At 42.9% G+C, this 20,883-nt stretch overlaps 1 protein-coding gene across 2 annotated transcripts in view; it reads left to right on the top strand.

Annotated features, from left to right (window-relative positions):
* Nucleotides 1-6,247: 6,247 nt before the first annotated feature.
* The window catches only part of LOC117399788 (villin-1-like), a 34,619-nt gene continuing 19,983 nt past the window's right edge, over nucleotides 6,248-20,883 (top strand). For both annotated transcript variants that reach the window (XR_009328592.1, XM_059023383.1), the window contains exons 1-5: nucleotides 6,248-6,381; nucleotides 15,520-15,605; nucleotides 17,186-17,260; nucleotides 18,788-18,984; nucleotides 19,929-20,037. Coding sequence is in view for 1 of the 2 variants with exons in the window: in XM_059023383.1 (XP_058879366.1) it covers nucleotides 15,534-15,605; nucleotides 17,186-17,260; nucleotides 18,788-18,984; nucleotides 19,929-20,037 (453 nt within the window). In the remaining variant the exon portion in view is untranslated. The remainder of the gene's footprint in view (nucleotides 6,382-15,519; nucleotides 15,606-17,185; nucleotides 17,261-18,787; nucleotides 18,985-19,928; nucleotides 20,038-20,883) is intronic.

The following is a 20,883-nucleotide window of genomic DNA, read 5'->3' as shown; positions in this document are numbered from 1 at the left end:
CATAAAGTGTAGCTGGCATGGATGGTGTTAAATCCCCATCCTAATAAAGCCTGTGGGAATGGGACTGGAGTCTTAAAAGGGTCATTGTTTTAATAGGTAATGAAAGCTCCATCCACAGTATAATAAACCCACTCTGGGCTCAGAGCAGGGAGAGTTAAGGAGAGTAAGAGCGAGTGTGAATGCTACCAACCAGAGAACAAGGTACTTGTTTTTATAAAGAAATCATAGTGTGTTCTTATTACTTTATAAAGGAATCATAGTGTGTTCTTATTACTTTATAAAGGAATCATAGTGTGTTCTTATTACTTTATAAAGGAATCATAGTGTGTTCTTATTACTTTGGCCCGTGTGCCCTTTAGTTTATTTTGTGTTTTGTTTAAACTGTTTGTTTGTTTTGTTGTTTAATAATTTGTTGTAACATGGAGAAGAGAAATAACAGCAGATATTATTCTGCTTGGTTTAAATGATCTGTCTGTTTACACATTCCATACACCTGAGTGACTAAATTCACAAATCAGAGGAAGTGGGAGCGAGTGGTAAGGTCATCTCAAGTTGCATATTCTTGAGAAGATGGTTAAATTAGCCAACGGCACCGTCTCCAACAAACAACCGCTGGCAGCTGGAGAAACTGATACACCCAAGGTAATAAACACAACAATAGCTGGTTAACATAAATGGTCATTTCTTGCTGGCAAGCCATTTTCAAGGCTACCTCAGCACATGACATATAATCACATCTTTTGAACACATCTCAATTGGGGTCCACACACACTGCTTTCATTTCTGTGTATGTGTGTGCATTGAGAAACCTGAACTTCCCTGTGCCTTCATGTTTAAGTTTCTCACTCAGATCATGCAACAACATGGGCGGACATTCTTAACCATTTTACAATTCTCTTGTTAAGAATCTCAATTGGACGCCTCTTTCTCTCCCCTGTAATCTCACACACCTCCAACGCCCTGTCTGTCTGGGGAAACAGGATAAGATCTGGTTACTTTGAATTTGAAAGGACCCTTTGAAATTCAGGCTTCGGCTGGGTGGGGGGGCACGTAAAAATACCAACACCCAATAACAGGTCACTTTACCATTGGCGAAGTGCCAGAGACAGGATATGGGAAGCGCCCTGCGTTAAGGGGTATTTAACATCTTGGAAAGTCGTCAGAATTTGAATCTGTCTGTTTTGTGCTTGGGACATGATTCCCTGCATGTATTAATATAAACCTATTATTAATTGAAGAAAAGGACATTGTGTATTTTCTTAAGAAACATCGGAACTCACTTTTAAATCAACATGAAATAAGAAGCTGAGCACCACTGCGCCTCAGTTTACCCCGTACCTTTTGTGTTTTCTATTTCATTTCCTGGTCTGACAGCACCACTCAAGCCATCTGTGACACTGGGGTAGTGAAACCTCCTCTGACAGCAGCGCCCGCGCCCTTCTACAAGTTGCGGCACCCCATCAGCACCAGGCAAGAAAAAGGTACAAACCCTCTTCAAACTGTTGATTGAACCAATGAAAGCTGCAACCAGACCCTGAATCCGTTCATTACATCACAGTACCTGTTAAACCTGGAGTGGAATACTGACCCTCCAGGACCGGATTGGGTGGCCCTTTCTTACAGGATAAGAATCTCAACCGGATTGGATGCCCCTTTCTTACAGGATAAGAATCTCAACCGGATTGGACACCCCTTTTTTACAGAATAAGAATCTCAACCGGATTGGACGCCCCTTTCTTACAGGATAAGAATCTCAACCGGATTGGATGCCCCTTTCTTACAGGATAAGAATCTCAACCGGATTGGACACCCCTTTCTTACAGAATAAGAATCTCAACCGGATTGGACGCCCCTTTCTTACAGGATAAGAATCTCAACCGGATTGGACGCCCCTTTCTTACAGGATAAGAATCTCAACCGGATTGGACGCCCCTTTCTTACAGGATAAGAATCTCAACCGGATTGGACGCCCCTTTCTTACAGGATAAGAATCTCAACCGGATTGGACGCCCCTTTCTTACAGGATAAGAATCTCAACCGGATTGGATGCCCCTTTCTTACAGGATAAGAATCTCAACCGGATTGGACACCCCTTTCTTACAGAATAAGAATCTCAACCGGATTGGACGCCCCTTTCTTACAGGATAAGAATCTCAACCGGATTGGACGCCCCTTTCTTACAGGATAAGAATCTCAACCGGATTGGATGCCCCTTTCTTACAGGATAAGAATCTCAACCGGATTGGACACCCCTTTTTTACAGAATAAGAATCTCAACCGGATTGGACGCCCCTTTCTTACAGGATAAGAATCTCAACCGGATTGGATGTATGATAATGATGGACGTGCCCAGGTTTAGTTCTCCCAGTCTCTCTCGGATAATGATGGACGTGCCCAGGTTTAGTTCTCCCAGTCTCCCTGTGATAATGATGGACGTGCCTAGTTGGTGTCACACACCGAGGAACCATCCTTTTGCCTACTCGACGGCGTACAAAAACACTGCGTGATGAACCGAAGATTTCAAATTTTGATTCAACGGTCCATAAGACCTTCTTCCAGTCTTCAGTAGTCCACTGGCAGTGCTTCATGGCCCAGGCAAGCCTCTTTTTCTTATTTTGCCATCTTAGTAATGGCTTTCTTACTGCCACTCGACCTGTCAAACCTGCAGCTCAAAGTCTTCTCTTCACAGTTGAAATTGAGGCTTGCTTACTTCGACCAGTGTTAAGCTGTGCTTGAAGCTGTTGTCCTGTGAGCCACCTATCACGCAAGCTGTTGACTCTCAGAAACTTGTCTTCTGATTCTGTTGTGGCTTTGGGTCTGCCAGACCTCTTCCTGTCAGAGTTTCCTCCAGTTTCCAAGTGCCTTTTGATGGTGTAGGAAACTGTACTCACTGACACCTTGGCTTTCTTTGCAATTTCTCTAAAGGAAAGACCTACACTTTTAAGGGTTATAATGGTCTGTCTGTCTTCCTTTGTTAATTGCCTTTTTCTCGCCATTATGAGAGCAATATACTACTTCCTGCAGTACAATACTGTCCAAATAATGCTTAAGAGGGTGTAGTAACACAGACTGTTCCAACACTGCTTTTATACAGACAGAGGGTTTGTAAGTAATCAACAAAAGTTGGGACACCTGTAGGAATTGTTAGCATCAACTTTCAAGGCTTAATTTACTTCCATTGCTGCAGAACAGCTGTAAGTTGTTAACCCATTACTTGTTCCCTGAAAAAGGCCTTTTTGTATAACTCTGAAATGTACATTATTTTTCAGTTTTTGGTAACCTAAACTTTTTTTTTTTAACCTCTGGCAGTTTACCGCTTACCTTTGTACCATTTCAGGTTATTCACTGGACTTGAACTGCTTAAATTTCAATAAAAACTGGAAAAATGGGTGTGTTCTAAAACTTTTGACCGTTAGTGTATATATATATATATATATACATACATACATACACCAGCCAGCAGCACCCATCATTTATGAATTGTATTGTGTTGTTGTAATGGATTTGAGATGCCCAGTACGAAGATCTCTCCAGGCACGCCTCTGTTCCAATGTGAAGCCCAGTGGCTCTTTTCACACAAGAAATAAACAAATCACTTTCGAAACTCAGAAAGCCATCTTGAAAGATCAGCAGGCCATATTGTTACATACCTGTTAAAAAGGGAACCAGGCCATTTTATATGAACAACAATTGTTGTAAAAGTAAACAGTCTTGGCCACTTCAAGGTGACAGATGCGGTTCTAGTCTGAATTTTTGCATTGCATTTTTGTTTTTCACTGCTCAGTAGATGGTGGGGGCCCCCTATGGCCCTGGTTGCTGGCCTCTCAAACCGGCTCTGCTCGCTGTGTCCTTGTATACAGAGGGTTATTATTGTTCTATCTGTTTGTTTGTGCTCTGTCTCCTAGCTACAGTAGTCTAGAGCCTGTTATGCATGAAGAGATTTTCCATCAATGTTCAGTTTTTCATTGTCTTTCTTCAGTTGAGCAGATTGAGGCTGGCTTTTCAAACACACAGGGCCATTGAGGGTTAACAGGGTGTCCTATTAAAAGGAAGGACTTCATTGTTTGGTGCCATGTGGAGAAGGGGTGGTTCAATAACTCCCTGCTCCCTGCACTCGCACTGTAATACTGGAGGTCCTGACACACACCCTGCCAGCCTGTTCAATAACTCCCTGCTACCTGCACTCACACTGTAATACTGGAGGTCCTGACACACACCCTGCCAGCCTGTTCAATAACTCCCTGCTACCTGCACTCACACTGTAATACTGGAGGTCCTGAAACACACCCTGCCAGCCTGTTCAATAAGAAGCCTCAAACTGCACCCACTTCATGACAATGAGAAGCCTCAAACTGCACCCACTTCATGACAATGAGAAGCCTCAAACTGCACCCACTTCATGACAATGAGAAGCCTCAAACTGCACCCACTTCATGACAATGACAAACTGCACCCACTTCATGACGATGACAAACTGCACCCACTTCATGACAATGACAAACTGCACCCACTTCATGACAATGACAAACTGCACCCACTTCATGACAATGAGAAGCCTCAAACTGCACCCACTTTCCGTTATGCCTCAGGGGTGTTGGGTGCCTGATTTGACTCCCCTCAAGCTTTTGTCTTCTGTTTTTAGCAGGGAATGGAAACGATAAATAGTTATGAATTTATTTGTTTGCTAATTTTATGTGAACCTTCAATTGATTTAATTTCTTAACACAATCCGGCTATATTAGCACTAAATATCAACCCTGTTTTTGCATTCATAATATCACTTCAAGATTGTATTAGAAATCCAATTGGATTTAGTAAAAATCTGTTTTGCTTCAAAGTGGATTCCTTTTGCATTATATTCCAGTCTTGGATCTATTCCCTTTGTATCATTCATTCAAATAATCCTTTTTGACATCTATTTGGAATTCAATTTAAATTAAAAAACGAACATAATCCTCTGGTAAATGTGTTCTGAATGAAACCAAACAGGACAGACACACATATACTAATATACTGTATATTGTGGATGAGATTTGTGTTGCTGCATTAGAATGGAGAGTCATTAGTTCCAGTGGCTGTGCAAGGTGCTGTGATGGACGACGCCCAGGATAGCCTTCCTGTATTACACTATTAACAGCTGTTACCATGGTGAAGGCAGCAAGGCAGGGCTGTAAGCATGGTATCCAAGACTGTGCATATTCTCTTTCCTTCTTTCTTCCAATTGTATTTGAAATGAAGCCTGTGCTGGTCATTCTGAAGAGATTAGATTAAATGATTCAGTCTGGTGGCTCATCTTAACCTGTGATTTCAGTGTTGCATTTTCATTTTAAACTCATTCTGAGAGATCACAGACAGGCAAGGCATACTGTATCAAATGATTAGACCTTATATTTTATTAGGAGCCGGTTTAGTTTTGTACCACACTGAAAAGGAGGAGAGGTTCAACAGCATACCTATTTTCTTTTTCTGATTTCTAGCCTTCTACCATTTTGCAATATAACACAATTGCCATATATACTTAAAGACATAGAGCTCTCCATACACTCACACGCAGTCAGACAATATACACACACACACACACACACACACACACGCAGTCAGACAATACACACACACATACACAATCGCTCACACTCACACAGACGGACGCACTCAGACAATACACACACACACACACACACGCAGTCAGACAATACACACACACACACACAGTCGCTCACACTCACACAGACGGACGCACTCAGACAATACACACAAACACACACACACACACACACACAGTCGCTCACACTCACACAGACGGACGCACTCAGACAATACACACAAACACACACACACACACACACAGTCGCTCACACTCACACAGACAGACACACTCAGACAATACAGACACACACAGTCACACACATGTGCGCACACAGACACGCTCACGCACGCACACGTAGACACAGACACACACATGCACTAACACACTTTCGCACGCACACGTTTACACACACACACACACGCGCACACAGAGGAAGTTTGACTTGTGCCCCTCATTTATCTCAGTACCACGAGCAGCAACACAGAAGAACGATGGCTTTTTAAAAAGAAATAAAGTGAAGCCGTGAAAGAGCCCTGCCTGCCTGTGCCAATGCTGTCTCAGGAGCAGGTGTGTTTGAGAACAGTCATCACTCAGGTGAGTAGAGTGGGTGTGTCACACAAGGTAGAAGGGGCCAGCTCAGTGCAAACACACACTCAGCGAGAGAGAGCGAGAGAGAGAGAGAGAAACAGGCTCTGCACCACACCCACACCCTCACACGCACATACACACAGGCTCAGAGGAGAGGAACTTCAGGACAGCTCAACTCACAGCACCATTTCATCAGGTGATACCTGGTAAGGCTTCTCTTTCTTTCCTTGCCTGTAGAATCTTTGTGCAGCTCATTATTTGACAGAGATATCTGCAGTAAAGGGAGTTATTTCTTCAGATATTGAGGAGGGCTTAGGGTTAGGGTTAGGGGTATGATTCGAGTCTTGGGGAAGGGAGGGGGTTAGGGTTAGGGGTATGATTCGAGTCTTGGGGAAGGGAGGGGGTTAGGGTTAGGGGTATGATTCGAGTCTTGGGGGAGGGAGGGAGTTAGGTATGTAGCTACTGTTTTGGGCATGGCAAGCAGTTTTCCAAAGCACATAAGGTTTTTTTTTTTTTCTTGAGCTGGTCTTTATGTTCTAGTGTACTAATTGTTTTTCGTAATTTTGAGATTTGTATACTTTTAAGAGAGGGGTGTTCCACTCCAGGTTTAAATGCAGAGTCTGGATCGAGGTTCACTTTAACAATTTAGAGCATGGTTTGCAGCACAGACTAGGACTAGTGGAAGGACCCGCTTTGGACAGCCCTGTTTGAAGATGTGCTGTAAACAGTTTGCTTTAAAGTTTCAGTTTAGCAGTGACTGGTTCACGCGGCACCAGAATGCTTGTTGAGATCTGTGGTAAATGTTTAAAGACCTGAAATTGAAAGGGTGGAGTGAGGCAAAGAGGCTGACTGTGTCTGGGAACAATATTTAAATAGGATGTAGAAGTTAATAATTAACTATGATGGTAAGGAGTCTTCTGACTAGTACTTGAAAAGCACTGATGTTTTAATAATGTAATTCACCCCACATAGTCATTAACAAAAAGAAAAATCACTGTTCTGAGCTATGCTGAAAAGCAAGTATTGTATATAATTACAAAGCAAGTGTACTGATTGCGTCCTGAAACATATACCGCTGTTCGTTTTTACTGTCTTTCAAAGGTGTCAACATGAGAAGTGTGTGTCCTTCTGCATTATCATTACATAGAAATATAATACTGTAGAACTTGAAAGAGTGACAGTGGCACTGCCTCCAGTGAGATACAGTTTGTTTAAAGACATGCTAAGGGCAGGGCTGTGGAAACAGTAAAAGACTCTTGAGCAAATATTTTGAGTTCTGAATTTGATCCCAAGGGAGTTTCCTCTTTCTGGAAGATTGTTTTTTGTATTCATTTGTTATGTACAGTAGCCTGGACGCACACTTCTCTGTGTAGAAATATGATCATATAAACATGAGTATTTTTTAAAAATATGCTGCTGATGTGAAGCGGACCTTATCCCTGACTGCTGTATAGCAATCGCATGCCATGTAACTCTCTCTCTGTCCTGAGCACTTGGGGTGAGTTTGGCTCATAATGAATTCCATTCCCCTGTCACAGTGAACTCAACACTAGATCTGCCACACATTACTACCCTAGTGATTTTCTCTTGTGTTCCTGGTTGCCTGTTGAGGTCTGTGTGCGCTGGGTTACTGCCTGGAGTGCTGAGAGCTTGTAGCCGCTGTGTTCATACAGAGGGCTTTGGAATTCCCTGCTCCGCTGCAGCTGGGATGTTTATTCTGTTCACCTTTTTAAAACTCGGCTCAAGACTAGTTGCTTGTTTGACAAGGCCTTTGCCCTGCAGTGTCTTTATTTGTGTCGGGCTTCCATGTGGTTCTGCACAGTGGTGCAGTGGAGCCGTGACGCTGCTCCAGTACTGCTTTCTATAGACTGCAGTGTGCAGTGGAGACGGGACGCTGCTCCAGTACTGCTTTCTATAGACAGCGGTGTGCAGTGGAGCCGGGACGCTGCTCCAGTACTGCTTTCTATAGACAGCGGTGTGCAGTGGAGCCGTGACGCTGCTCCAGTACTGCTTTCTATAGACTGCAATGTGCAGTGGAGCCGGGACGCTGCTCCAGTACTGCTTTCTATAGACAGCAGTGTGCAGTGGAGCCGTGACGCTGCTCCAGTACTGCTTTCTATAGACAGCAGTGTGCAGTGGAGCCGGGACGCTGCTCCAGTACTGCTTTCTATAGACTGCAGTGTGCAGTGGAGCCGGGACGCTGCTCCAGTACTGCTTTCTATAGACAGCAGTGTGCAGTGGAGCCGGGACGCTGCTCCAGTACTGCTTTCTATAGACTGCAGTGTGCAGTGGAGCTGGGACGCTGCTCCAGTACTGCTTTCTATAGACAGCAGTGTGCAGTGGAGCCGGGACGCTGCTCCAGTACAGCTTTCTATAGACAGCAGTGTGCAGTGGAGCCGGGACGCTGCTCCAGTACTGCTTTCTATAGACAGCAGTGTGCAGTGGAGCCGGACGCTGCTCCAGTGCTGCTTTCTATAGACAGCGGTGTGCAGTGGAGCCGGGACGCTGCTCCAGTACTGCTTTCTATAGACAGCAGTGTGCAGTGGAGCCGGGACGCTGCTCCAGTACTGCTTTCCCAGTACTGAATTCCTGCAGAGCTGTCTGATTCAGTCAGTAGTCCTTGTGATGCAATGAAAGAGCATGAGGAACTTCTTCTGTTACGATCTGCTTCTTTAAGAAGCCTAACAATGCTGACGAAGACGAGAGCCACAGTGCATGACCTATTATATGTGTTACAAGAAGTTCAGTATACAAATAAAATGTGACTTTGTGTAATGGTTCTTGTTTAAGAAAATCAGCATGTTGGTGGCATTTCAGCGCCTTTCAGATTCAAGACTACATCAGTGGTCTACATGAAGCATACCAGTAGAAGAATTGATTGTACTTTAGAATTAAAAGTGTGTCAACGGTTAATGTTGCTTTACCAGCAAAACCCCGAAAAGCACAAAGCAACGTATTTCAAAATAATGTTGCAAGAGGCCGCCTTGCACAGAATGGAGTCTGCGCCACTACAACCGTGAGTAGTGTTAGTGGTGATTCACCTTGCTGGTGGGATCCTGGATTGCTGACCCTTACACCACACTGTCACATGCTGGACATCATCTCCAGTAAACCACTGTAGTAAACTTGCTTTAGAGAAATATACAACCTCCTGCAGCCACTGGTGCTGATTCGAATCTACAAGAAGACTCGTCTGCATCTTTCACATTGTATTGTACAGTCCAGTATCTGCTTTAATGGATCATTAGCCAGGTGCTGGCCCCAGCTCATGTATCTGAATCAGCAAACACTTCCATATGGGCAGTCTGTGGAGGTAAAGATTCAAATCAAACCCCAGTGTGAGTGTAACCAAAAAGACCAGCATGTTGTCCTTCTCCTGTCATGTTATTCACCTCCACAAGCATAGCAACTGTCATCAAGGCACCCGGGAAATGTGAGTCATCATCTTTGTCTCTGAAGCGTGATGCAGTGGTAGCAGAAGGAGGGGTTAAGTGAACAGAGTAGGGAGCTGGAATGGAATTGCTTCATGATGAGGGCCTCCCTGCTGGTTTACAGGGTCTCCTATGAGCCAGGTGTCCTTGGCAGTATCGATTGAGATTGATATTATAGTTTGTTTACGAGGCACTCCCTGTTGGTATACATATATTTTGCCGATAACAATATTCTCTATTTAAACTGGTGGCCACACCCTGACTAACTGCTATTGATTTTAGACTCATGAAAGAAATAGAGACGGACAGTATTAACAATGCCAGACCTACAGGACACCCAGTGTAACAAAGCAGACATAATCTGGAATAGTACAGCTGTTTACTGGGGCTCAATGAGGGCAGATATCTGGAATAGTAGAGCTGTTTACTGGGGCTCAATGAGGGCAGATATCTGGAATAGTACAGCTGTTTACTGGGGCTCAATGAGGGCAGATATCTGGAATAGTACAGCTGTTTACTGGGGCTCAATGAGGGAAGTGGAGAAACAATTATAGAAATAAATAGAGGTAAATGATGTCAGGGTCTAGAAATACTTTTTTTGTTTTGTTTTGTTTTGTTTTTTTGTTTTCATGTCCTGAATGAGCCATCGTAGTTACTCAATACACAATGAAGAAATGAAGAAATCAAAGACAATCTGGAGGTACCAATAATAATCAGTCAGCACCTAACAGAATGAATGATGAACATGAAGCCATGTGACGGGCGTTCCCTTCAGCACATGATGATGCACATTATTCTGTTAGTCTGAAAAAGGTGTACTGTAAATCTCCAGCAGGATTTAGTTAATAGACAACATGATTGAGTAATGTGCTGTAATGTAGCAGTAGCTATAATAATGACATTAGTCAGTAGAATGTATCCGTCCCTTTATGTTAATGGGTATCTAATACACCCTGTACACCCTTCCCTTGGACACAGCCCATACCGCAAACCTCCGGACCCTGTATCACCAGTTTGGTATTCATAACCCCACCCCCTTCACAAATATGAGTCACACTGAGTTAATCATAGGGTTACCAGGTGACTCCGTGTACCCCAGGACAGTTTGGGACAGTTCAGGCTTTTCAACTCACATCACAGTGTATTCTGGTACATGTTACCTGTCTCAGGTACCTTTCACAGCAGAACTACATTTACCAGAATGCATTGGGGTGTGAGCTGAGTACAGCACCCTCTGTGATAGTTGTGTGATAATGTCTTTTTTTACTAGAACATAGTTGCTCATCCAAATACTCAATGGTAGTATGTGTAATAACACTAAAAGAAACCTATTAAAAAATCTATTGACAAATTCTTTTGCATTGTGGTAAGATGCTGTCTTGCGGTGCGTGACTTTCAAGCCTTGAATCTGTCTATTTGATGCCCTGTAGCTGTTTGTCCTCCAGACCCAACTAACAATCAATGAATGCCATCTGCATGGAGCTCTCCACGTTCTGTACACATTCATACTGGTCTCTGTGACGTGTACAAAGTGCTAATGGACATGGATTCATTCAGAGATTAAAGTGTTTGCAGTTGTAATTAGTGGTCTAATCCAATATGTTATCTTGACATGCAGTGTAGTTTTAAAAAGGGCAGTGCGGTCAGTAGCTTCTAACTCTTTTAGTGCTTGCTGATCTTCTGTATGATTACACCAGGTGTTCTAAATTGCAGCTTTCACTAAACTTTCACAGGACGTGACAGAACTGCATGTTTCAGAGACTATAAACTAAACTATATGAATAAATAAACCCCCACATACTGTAGAACAACATGCAGCCTGACTTCCACTGGAATACTGCATGAGTGTTCATATGGAGTGTGGTTAGGATGGGAATAGAATAGATTAACCCATTGAATCTTCCTCGTTCATGGAATATCGACAGTACTGCTTGAGTGTTCATGCTGTATCCTCTTTAAATACATTGTTCTACAGAATTTTTATTTTTGTAATTAAATGTGGCCAGAAGGCAAATGTACGCAGTGTGTGAAACAACAACAGTTACATGACTAGCCTGCTGGAATGTGGTTTTACAAACACATGATTACCTTCATCTAAACAGACACACTGGCCTCCAGCATTTCAAGCCACAATGCACAATTCCAGTACCTAACAAGACTTCAGATTCCACGTACTTCTTTAATTGCTCTGAGCACCCTCTTAAACTCAGGGAGATGTTTAAGGAGGACAGAGATGTTTTAAACTCCTGTAGTGGATTGTTTGTTCACTGGGCATGCAACGTGTCCAGATGACTTTTAAATAATCAAGACAATCACACAGACTCGTTCAATTTGAAGTTTAACGAATCAGAGCAGGATTAGCACTCCTTTGGTTTATTAAATGCTTAATAATGGATCGAGTGGTTGCAGGCCACTTTGGTCCATCCCTGCTAATAGGCAATCTGGGCATTTCCAGTGCCTTTACAGGTTTAACAGCATTAATACTTCAATACAAGTATGGTTAACATATGCTTAGCCCTTAGGCTAGCCATGCAAAAAGCTAAGACACCCACCACTAAATCTTAAAACATACAATATATCACTCTCCAAAGCTAAAATATAATTCCTATACCTTATAGCAATGCATCAATATAAATGAGATATAAATTCAAAATTGTTCTTAACTTCTACTATATGGAAGTGTAGTTGTAGAATACAACATAAAAACAAGAAGTGTCTTCAAAGGCAGACTTCTGAATAAGACCAAACAGCAACTTTTTCAGAGATCCTCAGAGCATGGACCACACAACCTGTAGTTAGCAAGTCGAGTGATGCTTGACTGAAGTCTTACTACAATTTTTATAGAACGTTTGCTCCATTTAATATATCAGAAGTCTTAATTGAATCAAAACATTTACTCTGTTTTGACAGCTCCTATCTAAGTGAACCAAATATAATACAAGTATATGTGTATGTATATATATATATATATATATATATATATATATATATATATATATATATATATATATATATATTAGAGAGATGTTTTTAATATATAACACCTACTCTGTTTAATTACTCCAACCTGGGTTTAAAATATATTTCCCTCTCTTTGATTCTAAAAATCCCCTGTGCAAGCAGGTTTCAGACACACTGTTTACCTGGCAAGGTTAGTTTTTTAATTAATATGAAACTCTACTGTAAGCGCTTTTCCATATTCACTGCATCAAGTCATGTTTTGGCCAGATTCAAGGGACGGCTCGGAAAGGTGTCTCTACAGATAAGAGGTCCACGTCTCAATTTATACACAGCAAAAACCTTGAACTGAGGACAGCTTGACCAGCAAATCCCGCTTCTGAATGCCAGAATTCATTTTTCCTGTCTTTGCCATGTCTGGCACCGCTTTGCTATAAGCAGGTAAAACAAGGTTACCAATTAAATGATATTTCTTCAGTAAATCTACTGTATATTAAAGTTATTAAATCCAGTCTGCACTATATTGTCTTATTTTCATAGAGTTTGTTATTCTTATAGAGGCTCTGTGTTTAGTTTAAAACACAAATGAGATTTTAACTCGTTTCACAGGTATTTATTTCTGGTCAGCACGACCCCAACCCAGCTCCTTCTTTACTCAGACTTGCAATGATTTCTATAATAATAATTTCTACTCTTACACTAGAATAAACAGGACTATAGAATCCTACAATATTCTCATAGACTAATGCAGAGTACATTACAAGGGAAGATGGGTTTTAGGGTCACTCGTGACAAAGAGTTCCAATAAATCATGTTGTCCCTGAATGACTGCTGCACCTCATAGGAAAGTGTTTCAATGCCATGTACTTGTACACAGATTTGTTCTTTGGTAGATGGGTAGAAAGATTCATTTATAAGATGACTGTTGCACAGAGCAAGGTCATTCTGGGCACTACGGTACTGTATCCCCAAAGGGAATTATTCGAATGAGTTTTTGGACAGTGTAAATGATTGCAGGACTGGCAGCTTCAATTCGTGACAATGGTTAAAGATTAAGCACCTCATTGCATTGGGGGGAGGTACAGTAGGGAGCAAAGCTGCTTCCCATGACATTCAGCTAGAACACGTTTTGTGTTGTTTTTGTTTCAATCGTGTCTTTGATCCCAGATTTAAAAAGCTTGGACAAGGAAACAAAAAATGAACGGGTGCTGTCTTGCTGCGTTCCTGCGTTTTATGACCTCAGTTCTGGTTGAATCCATTGTATTATTGTATAAAAATGGCATTTGAGTCCTGTTCTTTGTTTTCACACTAAGAAAACTTTTCAGTTTACGTGGACAGTGGTTTGTATTTTAAGAACTTTAGAACATAAGAAAGTTTACAGACGAGAGGAGGCCATTCAGCCCATCTTGCTCGTTTGGTTGTTAGTAGCTTATTGATCCCAGAATCTCATCAAGCAGCTTCTTGAAGGATCCCAGGGTGTCAGCTTCAACAACATTACTGGGGAGTTGGTTCCAGACACTCACAATTCTCTGTGTAAAAAAAGTGCCTCCTATTTTCTGTTCTGAATGCCCCTTTATCTAATCTCCATTTGTGACCCCTGGTCCTTGTTTCCTTTTTCAGGTCGAAAAAGTCCCCAGGGTCGACACTTTCAATACCTTTTAGAATTTTGAATGCTTGAATCAGATCACCGCGTAGTCTTTGTTTAAGACTGAATAAATTCAATTATTTTAGCCTGTCAGCATACAACATGCCTTTTAAACCAGTTTACATGGACAGTGGTTTGTGTTTTCAGTTTACATGGACAGTGGTTTGTGTTTTCAGTTTACATGGACAGTGGTTTGTGTTTTCAGTTTACATGGACAGTGGTTTGTGTTTTCAGTTTACATGGACAGTGGTTTGTATTTTCAGTTTACATGGACAGTGGTTTGTGTTTTCAGTTTACATGGACAGTGGTTTGTATTTTCAGTTTACATGGACAGTGGTTTGTATTTTCAGTTTACATGGACAGTGGTTTGTGTTTTCAGTTTACATGGACAGTGGTTTGTATTTTCAGTTTACATGGACAGTGGTTTGTGTTTTCAGTTTACATGGACAGTGGTTTGTGTTTTCAGTTTACATGGACAGTGGTTTGTGTTTTCAGTTTACATGGACAGTGGTTTGTGTTTTCAGTTTACATGGACAGTGGTTTGTGTTTTCAGTTTACATGGACAGTGGTTTGTGTTTTCAGTTTACATGGACAGTGGTTTGTATTTTCAGTTTACATGGACAGTGGTTTGTATTTTCAGTTTACATGGACAGTGGTTTGTATTTTCAGTTTACATGGACAGTGGTTTGTATTTTCAGTTTACATGGACAGTGGTTTGTATTTTCAGTTTACGTGGACAGTGGTTTGTGTTTTCAGTTTACATGGACAGACATTAGTTTGCAGGTGTTTCACAAATTCAGTCAAATCCGAGATATCATTCCTCTACCAAGGGAAGATACGCCCACAGATATATTAAATGCACAACACAAGTCATTTGAAACGGAAGCAGTGATCCTCTACTTTATAAAGCACAGCTGTTTTGCGGGGTCCAAATAGCCCACAGTAAAATGTTGAACCCCACAACTGTAAATTCAGACACATGTAACCAAACAAAAATGTAAAGTACTTACAAACATACAGTATTTTATAATGTTGTTTTTATTATAAATGTTGGTTTTGTATGAATGGCATCTCATGAGGAGCCTGTGACCCCTCTCAATGAAATTCCTGTTTCAGGCTGTGAAAAGGTAGATTACAGATTAACATCAGGCTCCACGGTGCTTTGAATCCTGCCTGTGGATTTAGTTTTGGTTCCCAAACTATATTTATTCTAATTGTATTGGTGAAAGTGAGAATGCAATGGGTGTGTACCCATGTCTTCAACTTTTATAACACTTGGCAATTAAAATGCACTGGAAATTGTTTTTCAGTGTAACCTTCCAGAATGTCGGAAGCAGTGCCAGTGGCCTTCAGAAGCATCGACCAGAAACCTGGGCTGCAGATCTGGACCATTGAGGTGAGTGAACAAGCTCTGGGTCACTCAGTCAGAACACGGGGGACGGGTGGGGCGGGTGGGGCGGGTGCTGTACTAAAGGAATGAGATCAGCAGTTGTTGATCCGGGATACTTCCAAAAGTTACAGGAAGGGTATTCTGTAGTGTGTGTTGAAATATAGAGTATAATATATTATGCATTCTGTGGTGCTGCTAGTGTATTAGGCTGAGGTTTGGTCCCATTACCTGAGGCACAAGGAGTAAACACAGACTGGTTATTACAGTGCCATTATCTCATCTGTTTAGATTGCTCTTAAGTTACAGGCCAGACAAGCACACATTTTAATAACAAGCACTGCACTGAACTCCTCAGTAAACAACCTTGCGTGGCTCTGTTTGCAAAGCGTTGAGCTGGACAGAATAACATGCTTTGCAAGATGAAGTCCGAGCTCTGTAACATGAAACACAAGCACTTAGTTCACATCAACTGAAAGAGATGAATGGAGATGTGAGCTTACAGCCTCTTCTCTCTGAATGAAACACTAGCACTTAGTTCACATCCACTGAAAGAGATTAATGGAGATGTGAGCTTACAGCCTCTTCTCTCTGAATGATGGAGAATGCTGCGACAGACAGACAGACAGTTGCTTTGTTTCTGTTCTGCATGTGAATCACCTCTCATTCATGTTGAATTAGTGTCCTTGCACAACACAGATGAAATGTAAACCTTGCTCATGCTTTCTAGACACACCCTGCATGGAGTGCTGCAGGTTCAATATGACCAGCAGTTGACAATACCATCCCAATACCATTGGGATACACCATTACAATAGCAGTTTATTACCCTGGAGAAACAGGGACTTCCAAGAACATTGAAACGAGACTCTGGAAACATCAGTGAATAAGGATAACCAGTAAAGCTGTGGTGCTGCATTGTGTGCAGTACATTACATACGCAGATAGCAGTCCTGTCAGTCCTGAATGGGTTTTATCGAAATGTTTGATAAACTGAGTGTATCTAATCTTGTACGTATACTTCTACACTAGCTCAGACTGGGAGGTTCCTACGTAATTTCCGAGGGCTTGTTCGCATACTGCGCTAAGAGAACCCTGAAAGTAATCCCAAATGTGTATTTACTGATGCCATTGTTTGTAAAGTCATCCATTACTGTGTAGAAATGTGAAATGCTTCCAGTGTGCTAATATTCTCCCAATGGCCCGTACCACTGGTGCTCACTGCTGTAGCTTGAGTTGCCATTGTTCCCTTGTACAGCACCATTACCATGACTGCTTGTTTGCTCTGATAAAAACACAGAACTGATTGGTTCCAAATGTTGGGAATGGAAACCCTAGACCAAGAGTAGCCAAAGTTAGCCCTTCCAGTCCTGGTCTTTGTTCCAACCCGTTCTAAATGGTTTAATTGAACCAATTAAAAACCCATCTCCAGAAGTAGTTAATCATATAAGGTTACCTGTTAACCCTGGAGTGGCCTGTGATTGGACAGCCCTTCCCTAGACCCTTAGAACTAACAAGAGGCATTCTGAGATTGCATTGTTCTATCTGACAGCCTGTGCTTCTCTAATCTAAATCTCTTACTGAAACAGAAAATGAAAATGGTACCGGTCCCTGCACAAGCCTATGGGAATTTCTTCGAAGGAGACTGCTACATTGTTCTATGTGTAAGTACAGTTCATAATTATACAGCATTGAATGGAGACTGGCATTCATCCATGTCAAGATGTACAAGCTGTAATCCAAGCTAAGGCACGGTGGTGTGCAGGCCAGGCCCTGGCGCTTGTTGTGTAAGAGACGTGGTCTTGTGCAGTCTGGGATGGAGAATCATGAAGGGAAGCTGAGCTGCTCAAACTGCCATCAGATTCTGAACTGCTTCTCACCCCTAATCACTCATTTAAAACCACCTGAGACTAGCATCAGCAGTTATTAATACTGTATGGACTCACTCATATTGACTGATATTCTCAAGTGAATGCTGTATGGAGCGATTCATATTCACTATGATATTCCCAAGTGAATACTGTATGGACTGACTCATATTCACTATGATATTCCCAAGTGAATGCTGCATGGAGTGATTTATATTCACTATGATATTCCCAAGTGAATACTGTATGGAGTGATTCATATTCACTACGATATTCCCAAGTGAATGCTGTATGGAGCGATTCATATTCACTATGATATTCCCAAGTGAATACTGTATGGACTGACTCATATTCACTATGATATTCCCAAGTGAATACTGCATGGAGTGATTCACAGTCACTGTGATATTCCCAAGTGAATACTGTATGGAGTGATTCATAGTCACTGTGATATTTCTAAGTGACTTTCAGAAGAGCACCCAGTCCCCTTGCAATCTCTTTTTTTCTGATCCTTTGTTTTATCTATGTAAACTTTAGATAAGACATCCTGTTTGTGAGGGAGTCCTTGAGCTGTGATCTTGCAAATGCCCAGTTATTTTCTGATAAGCCCAGTGCACATGTGTAAGGGACATGCAATGACAGTCCGTATAATGCTTAGTTCTAGGAATGGACCAAAGATCATTTCTACTCAGTAGACACAGGAAGATTGTGTCTCTTCCCCTTCAAAGTGGAAGTAGCTTCCGAGTTCCATTTTAATGACATTCTGCTTCATTTGTAAAGCTTAGCAGTATGTTTCTGAGTGCTGCCTTTCCAAGTGTGTAATGTTTCTGTTTTAAAAGTTGTCCTTTTCAATCTGATCTAAGCATCTTTGTATATCAAATGAAACTATTATACAACAATCAATTTAATCACAGAGTAAAAAATCCCACAATAATTGTGCCTAAATAGTTTCTGGAAACAGCTGGAATCTAGGTTTCGGGAACCCCTGTTGCTTTGTGTGTGTGTGCGTGTGTGTGTGTGTGTGTGTGTGTGTGCGCTTGTGTGTGTGTGCGTGTGCGTGTGTGTGTGTGTGTGTGCGTGTGCGTGTGCGTGTGTGTGTGTGTGTGTGTGTGTGTGTGTGTGTGTGTGTGTGTGTGTGTGTGTGTGATGGCAGAGCTCCTCTCGGCTCTCTCTGTCTCCTTGCTTCTGGACTCCCTGTTGCTTGTGTGTGTGTGTGTTTGTGTGTGTGTGTGTGTGTGTGTGTGTGTGTGTGTGATGGCAGAGCTCCTCTCGGCTCTCTCTGTCTCCTTGTTTCTGGAATCCATGTTGCCTGTGTGTTTGCAGGGACGGCAGAGCTCCTCTCAGCTCTCATTCGATGTGCATTACTGGATCGGGAGCCAGTCCTCTCAGGACGAGCAGGGGGCGGCTGCAATCCTGGTGACCCAGCTGGATAATTACCTGGGGGGGAGCCCCATCCAGTACAGGGAGGTGCAGGACAGCGAGTCAGTCAAATTCAAGAGTTACTTCAAGAGCGGCATTGTGTGAGTACGAACCGCTTCTATTCCTGTGTGCTTGTCTGTCTTTTTTTTTTTGTATTTATGAAAGAAATATTTCACTGCATGAGTGTTTATTATTTAGTGAAGTGTTTTGCTGCATGAGTGTTTATTTAGTGAAATATTTACAGTACGTACAAGATCATTTCCTTGCCAAATGTGGTTGGTTGCAAATGCCCTGTGTGGAGCCTCCTAGCGCAGTGTTTACTCATTATGACCCCCACCCCCTCTCTTGCTATGTTTAGTTAAATCCAGTATAGGTCAGGGTGTGCCAAAAGCCGGAACTCGGACCATACCGATTTGGTCTTACACAAACAACAGTTATCAATATATATATGTCTCTCCCGAGTCGGTGTGGGGGTTGCAGTGGTGAGCCGGGTTGAATAATTGGGCATTTCAAATTGGGAGAAAATCGGGGGGGGGGGAGAAATAAAAAAAATTAAAAGAACGAACTTAGAACAGTAGTGCTTGTCTAAAAAGTGCAATGAAGACACTGCCATCCTGTGACCTCCAGATCAATACCGAGGGGGCTTGCACAGTTTAAGGCTACATCAGTTGGTCAGTCCAACATACAATAGAACTAATAAGCATTACAAAACGATTCAGTGCCATTAGCCAATAGGGCATCGCTGTGCAGAGGCTCATCCTGCAGGTCCTGTTCATCAAACAGCAACAATGAGCCCTAAACAAGTGAGCTAAACAGCCCCCTCCAACGCACTGGTGCCTATGACACTCTGTAATGGGTCGTGGTAATTGGCTGTTAACCAACAATTGCAGAAATCCAGCAGTTTGCCTTTGGACTCTCTTAATTGCTCCATGGTGTCCTTGTATCAACTGGCAGCTCATTCCTGAAGTAATGATAGGCTCCCTGCCCTTGTGTGTGCGTAATATACAGCAACAAATGTGTCTCTTTTTGTTCTGTTTTGCCACAGCTATAAGAAGGGCGGTTTGGCGTCAGGGTTCAAACAAGTGGAGACAAACATGTACAACATGAAGCGGCTGCTGCACGTCAAGGGGAGGAAGAATTTCTCCGCCACGGAGGTACGCTGTGCAGGTGTGAATGAGCAGCTCTGTTGGTGTTTCTGTAATTCTACACAGAGCTGCTGCCTGTTCCTTTCTACAGGAACTATCTGGATCTTATTGCATATACCCGTTGTTTCCTGAGATGGTGACCCCCGCCCCCCCAGCCAATCCAAACAGGAGCTGTGGGTGTATTTGAAATCTCACAGCTGTCAGCAGGACCCAGTCTCTCAGTGCACATACTGTACCCCGGTGCGCGGGGTCGCTGGTTCATGCACAGCCTCTCAGTGCACATACTGTACCCCGGTGCGCGGGGTCGCTGGTTCATGCACAGCCTCTCAGTGCACATACTGTACTCTGGTGAGCGGGGTCGCTGGTTCATGCACAGCCTCTCAGTGCACATACTGTACCCCGGTGCGCGGGGTCGCTGGTTCATGCACAGCCTCTCAGTGCACATACTGTACCCCGGTGCTCGGGGTCGCTGGTTCATGCACAGCCTCTCAGTGCACATACTGTACTCTGGTGAGCAGGGCCGCTGGTTCATGCACAGCCTCTCAGTGCACATACTGTACCCCAGTGCGCGGGGTCGCTGGTTCATGCACAGCCTCTCAGTGCACATACTGTACTCTGGTGAGCAGGGCCGCTGGTTCATGCACAGCCTCTCAGTGCACATACTGTACCCCGGTGCGCGGGGTCGCTGGTTCATGCACAGCCTCTCAGTGCACATACTGTACCCCAGTGCGCAGGGTCGCTGGTTCATGCACAGCCTCTCAGTGCACATACTGTACCCCGGTGCGCGGGGTCGCTGGTTCATGCACAGCCTCTCAGTGCACATACTGTACCCCGGTGCGCGGGGTCGCTGGTTCA

Source organism: Acipenser ruthenus, chromosome 4 (assembly GCF_902713425.1).
Source record: "Acipenser ruthenus chromosome 4, fAciRut3.2 maternal haplotype, whole genome shotgun sequence".
NCBI classification, from domain to species: domain Eukaryota; kingdom Metazoa; phylum Chordata; class Actinopteri; order Acipenseriformes; family Acipenseridae; genus Acipenser; species Acipenser ruthenus.
The sequence above is the reverse complement of the archived record's forward strand: the minus strand, read 5'-3'. Positions and strand labels throughout refer to the sequence as shown.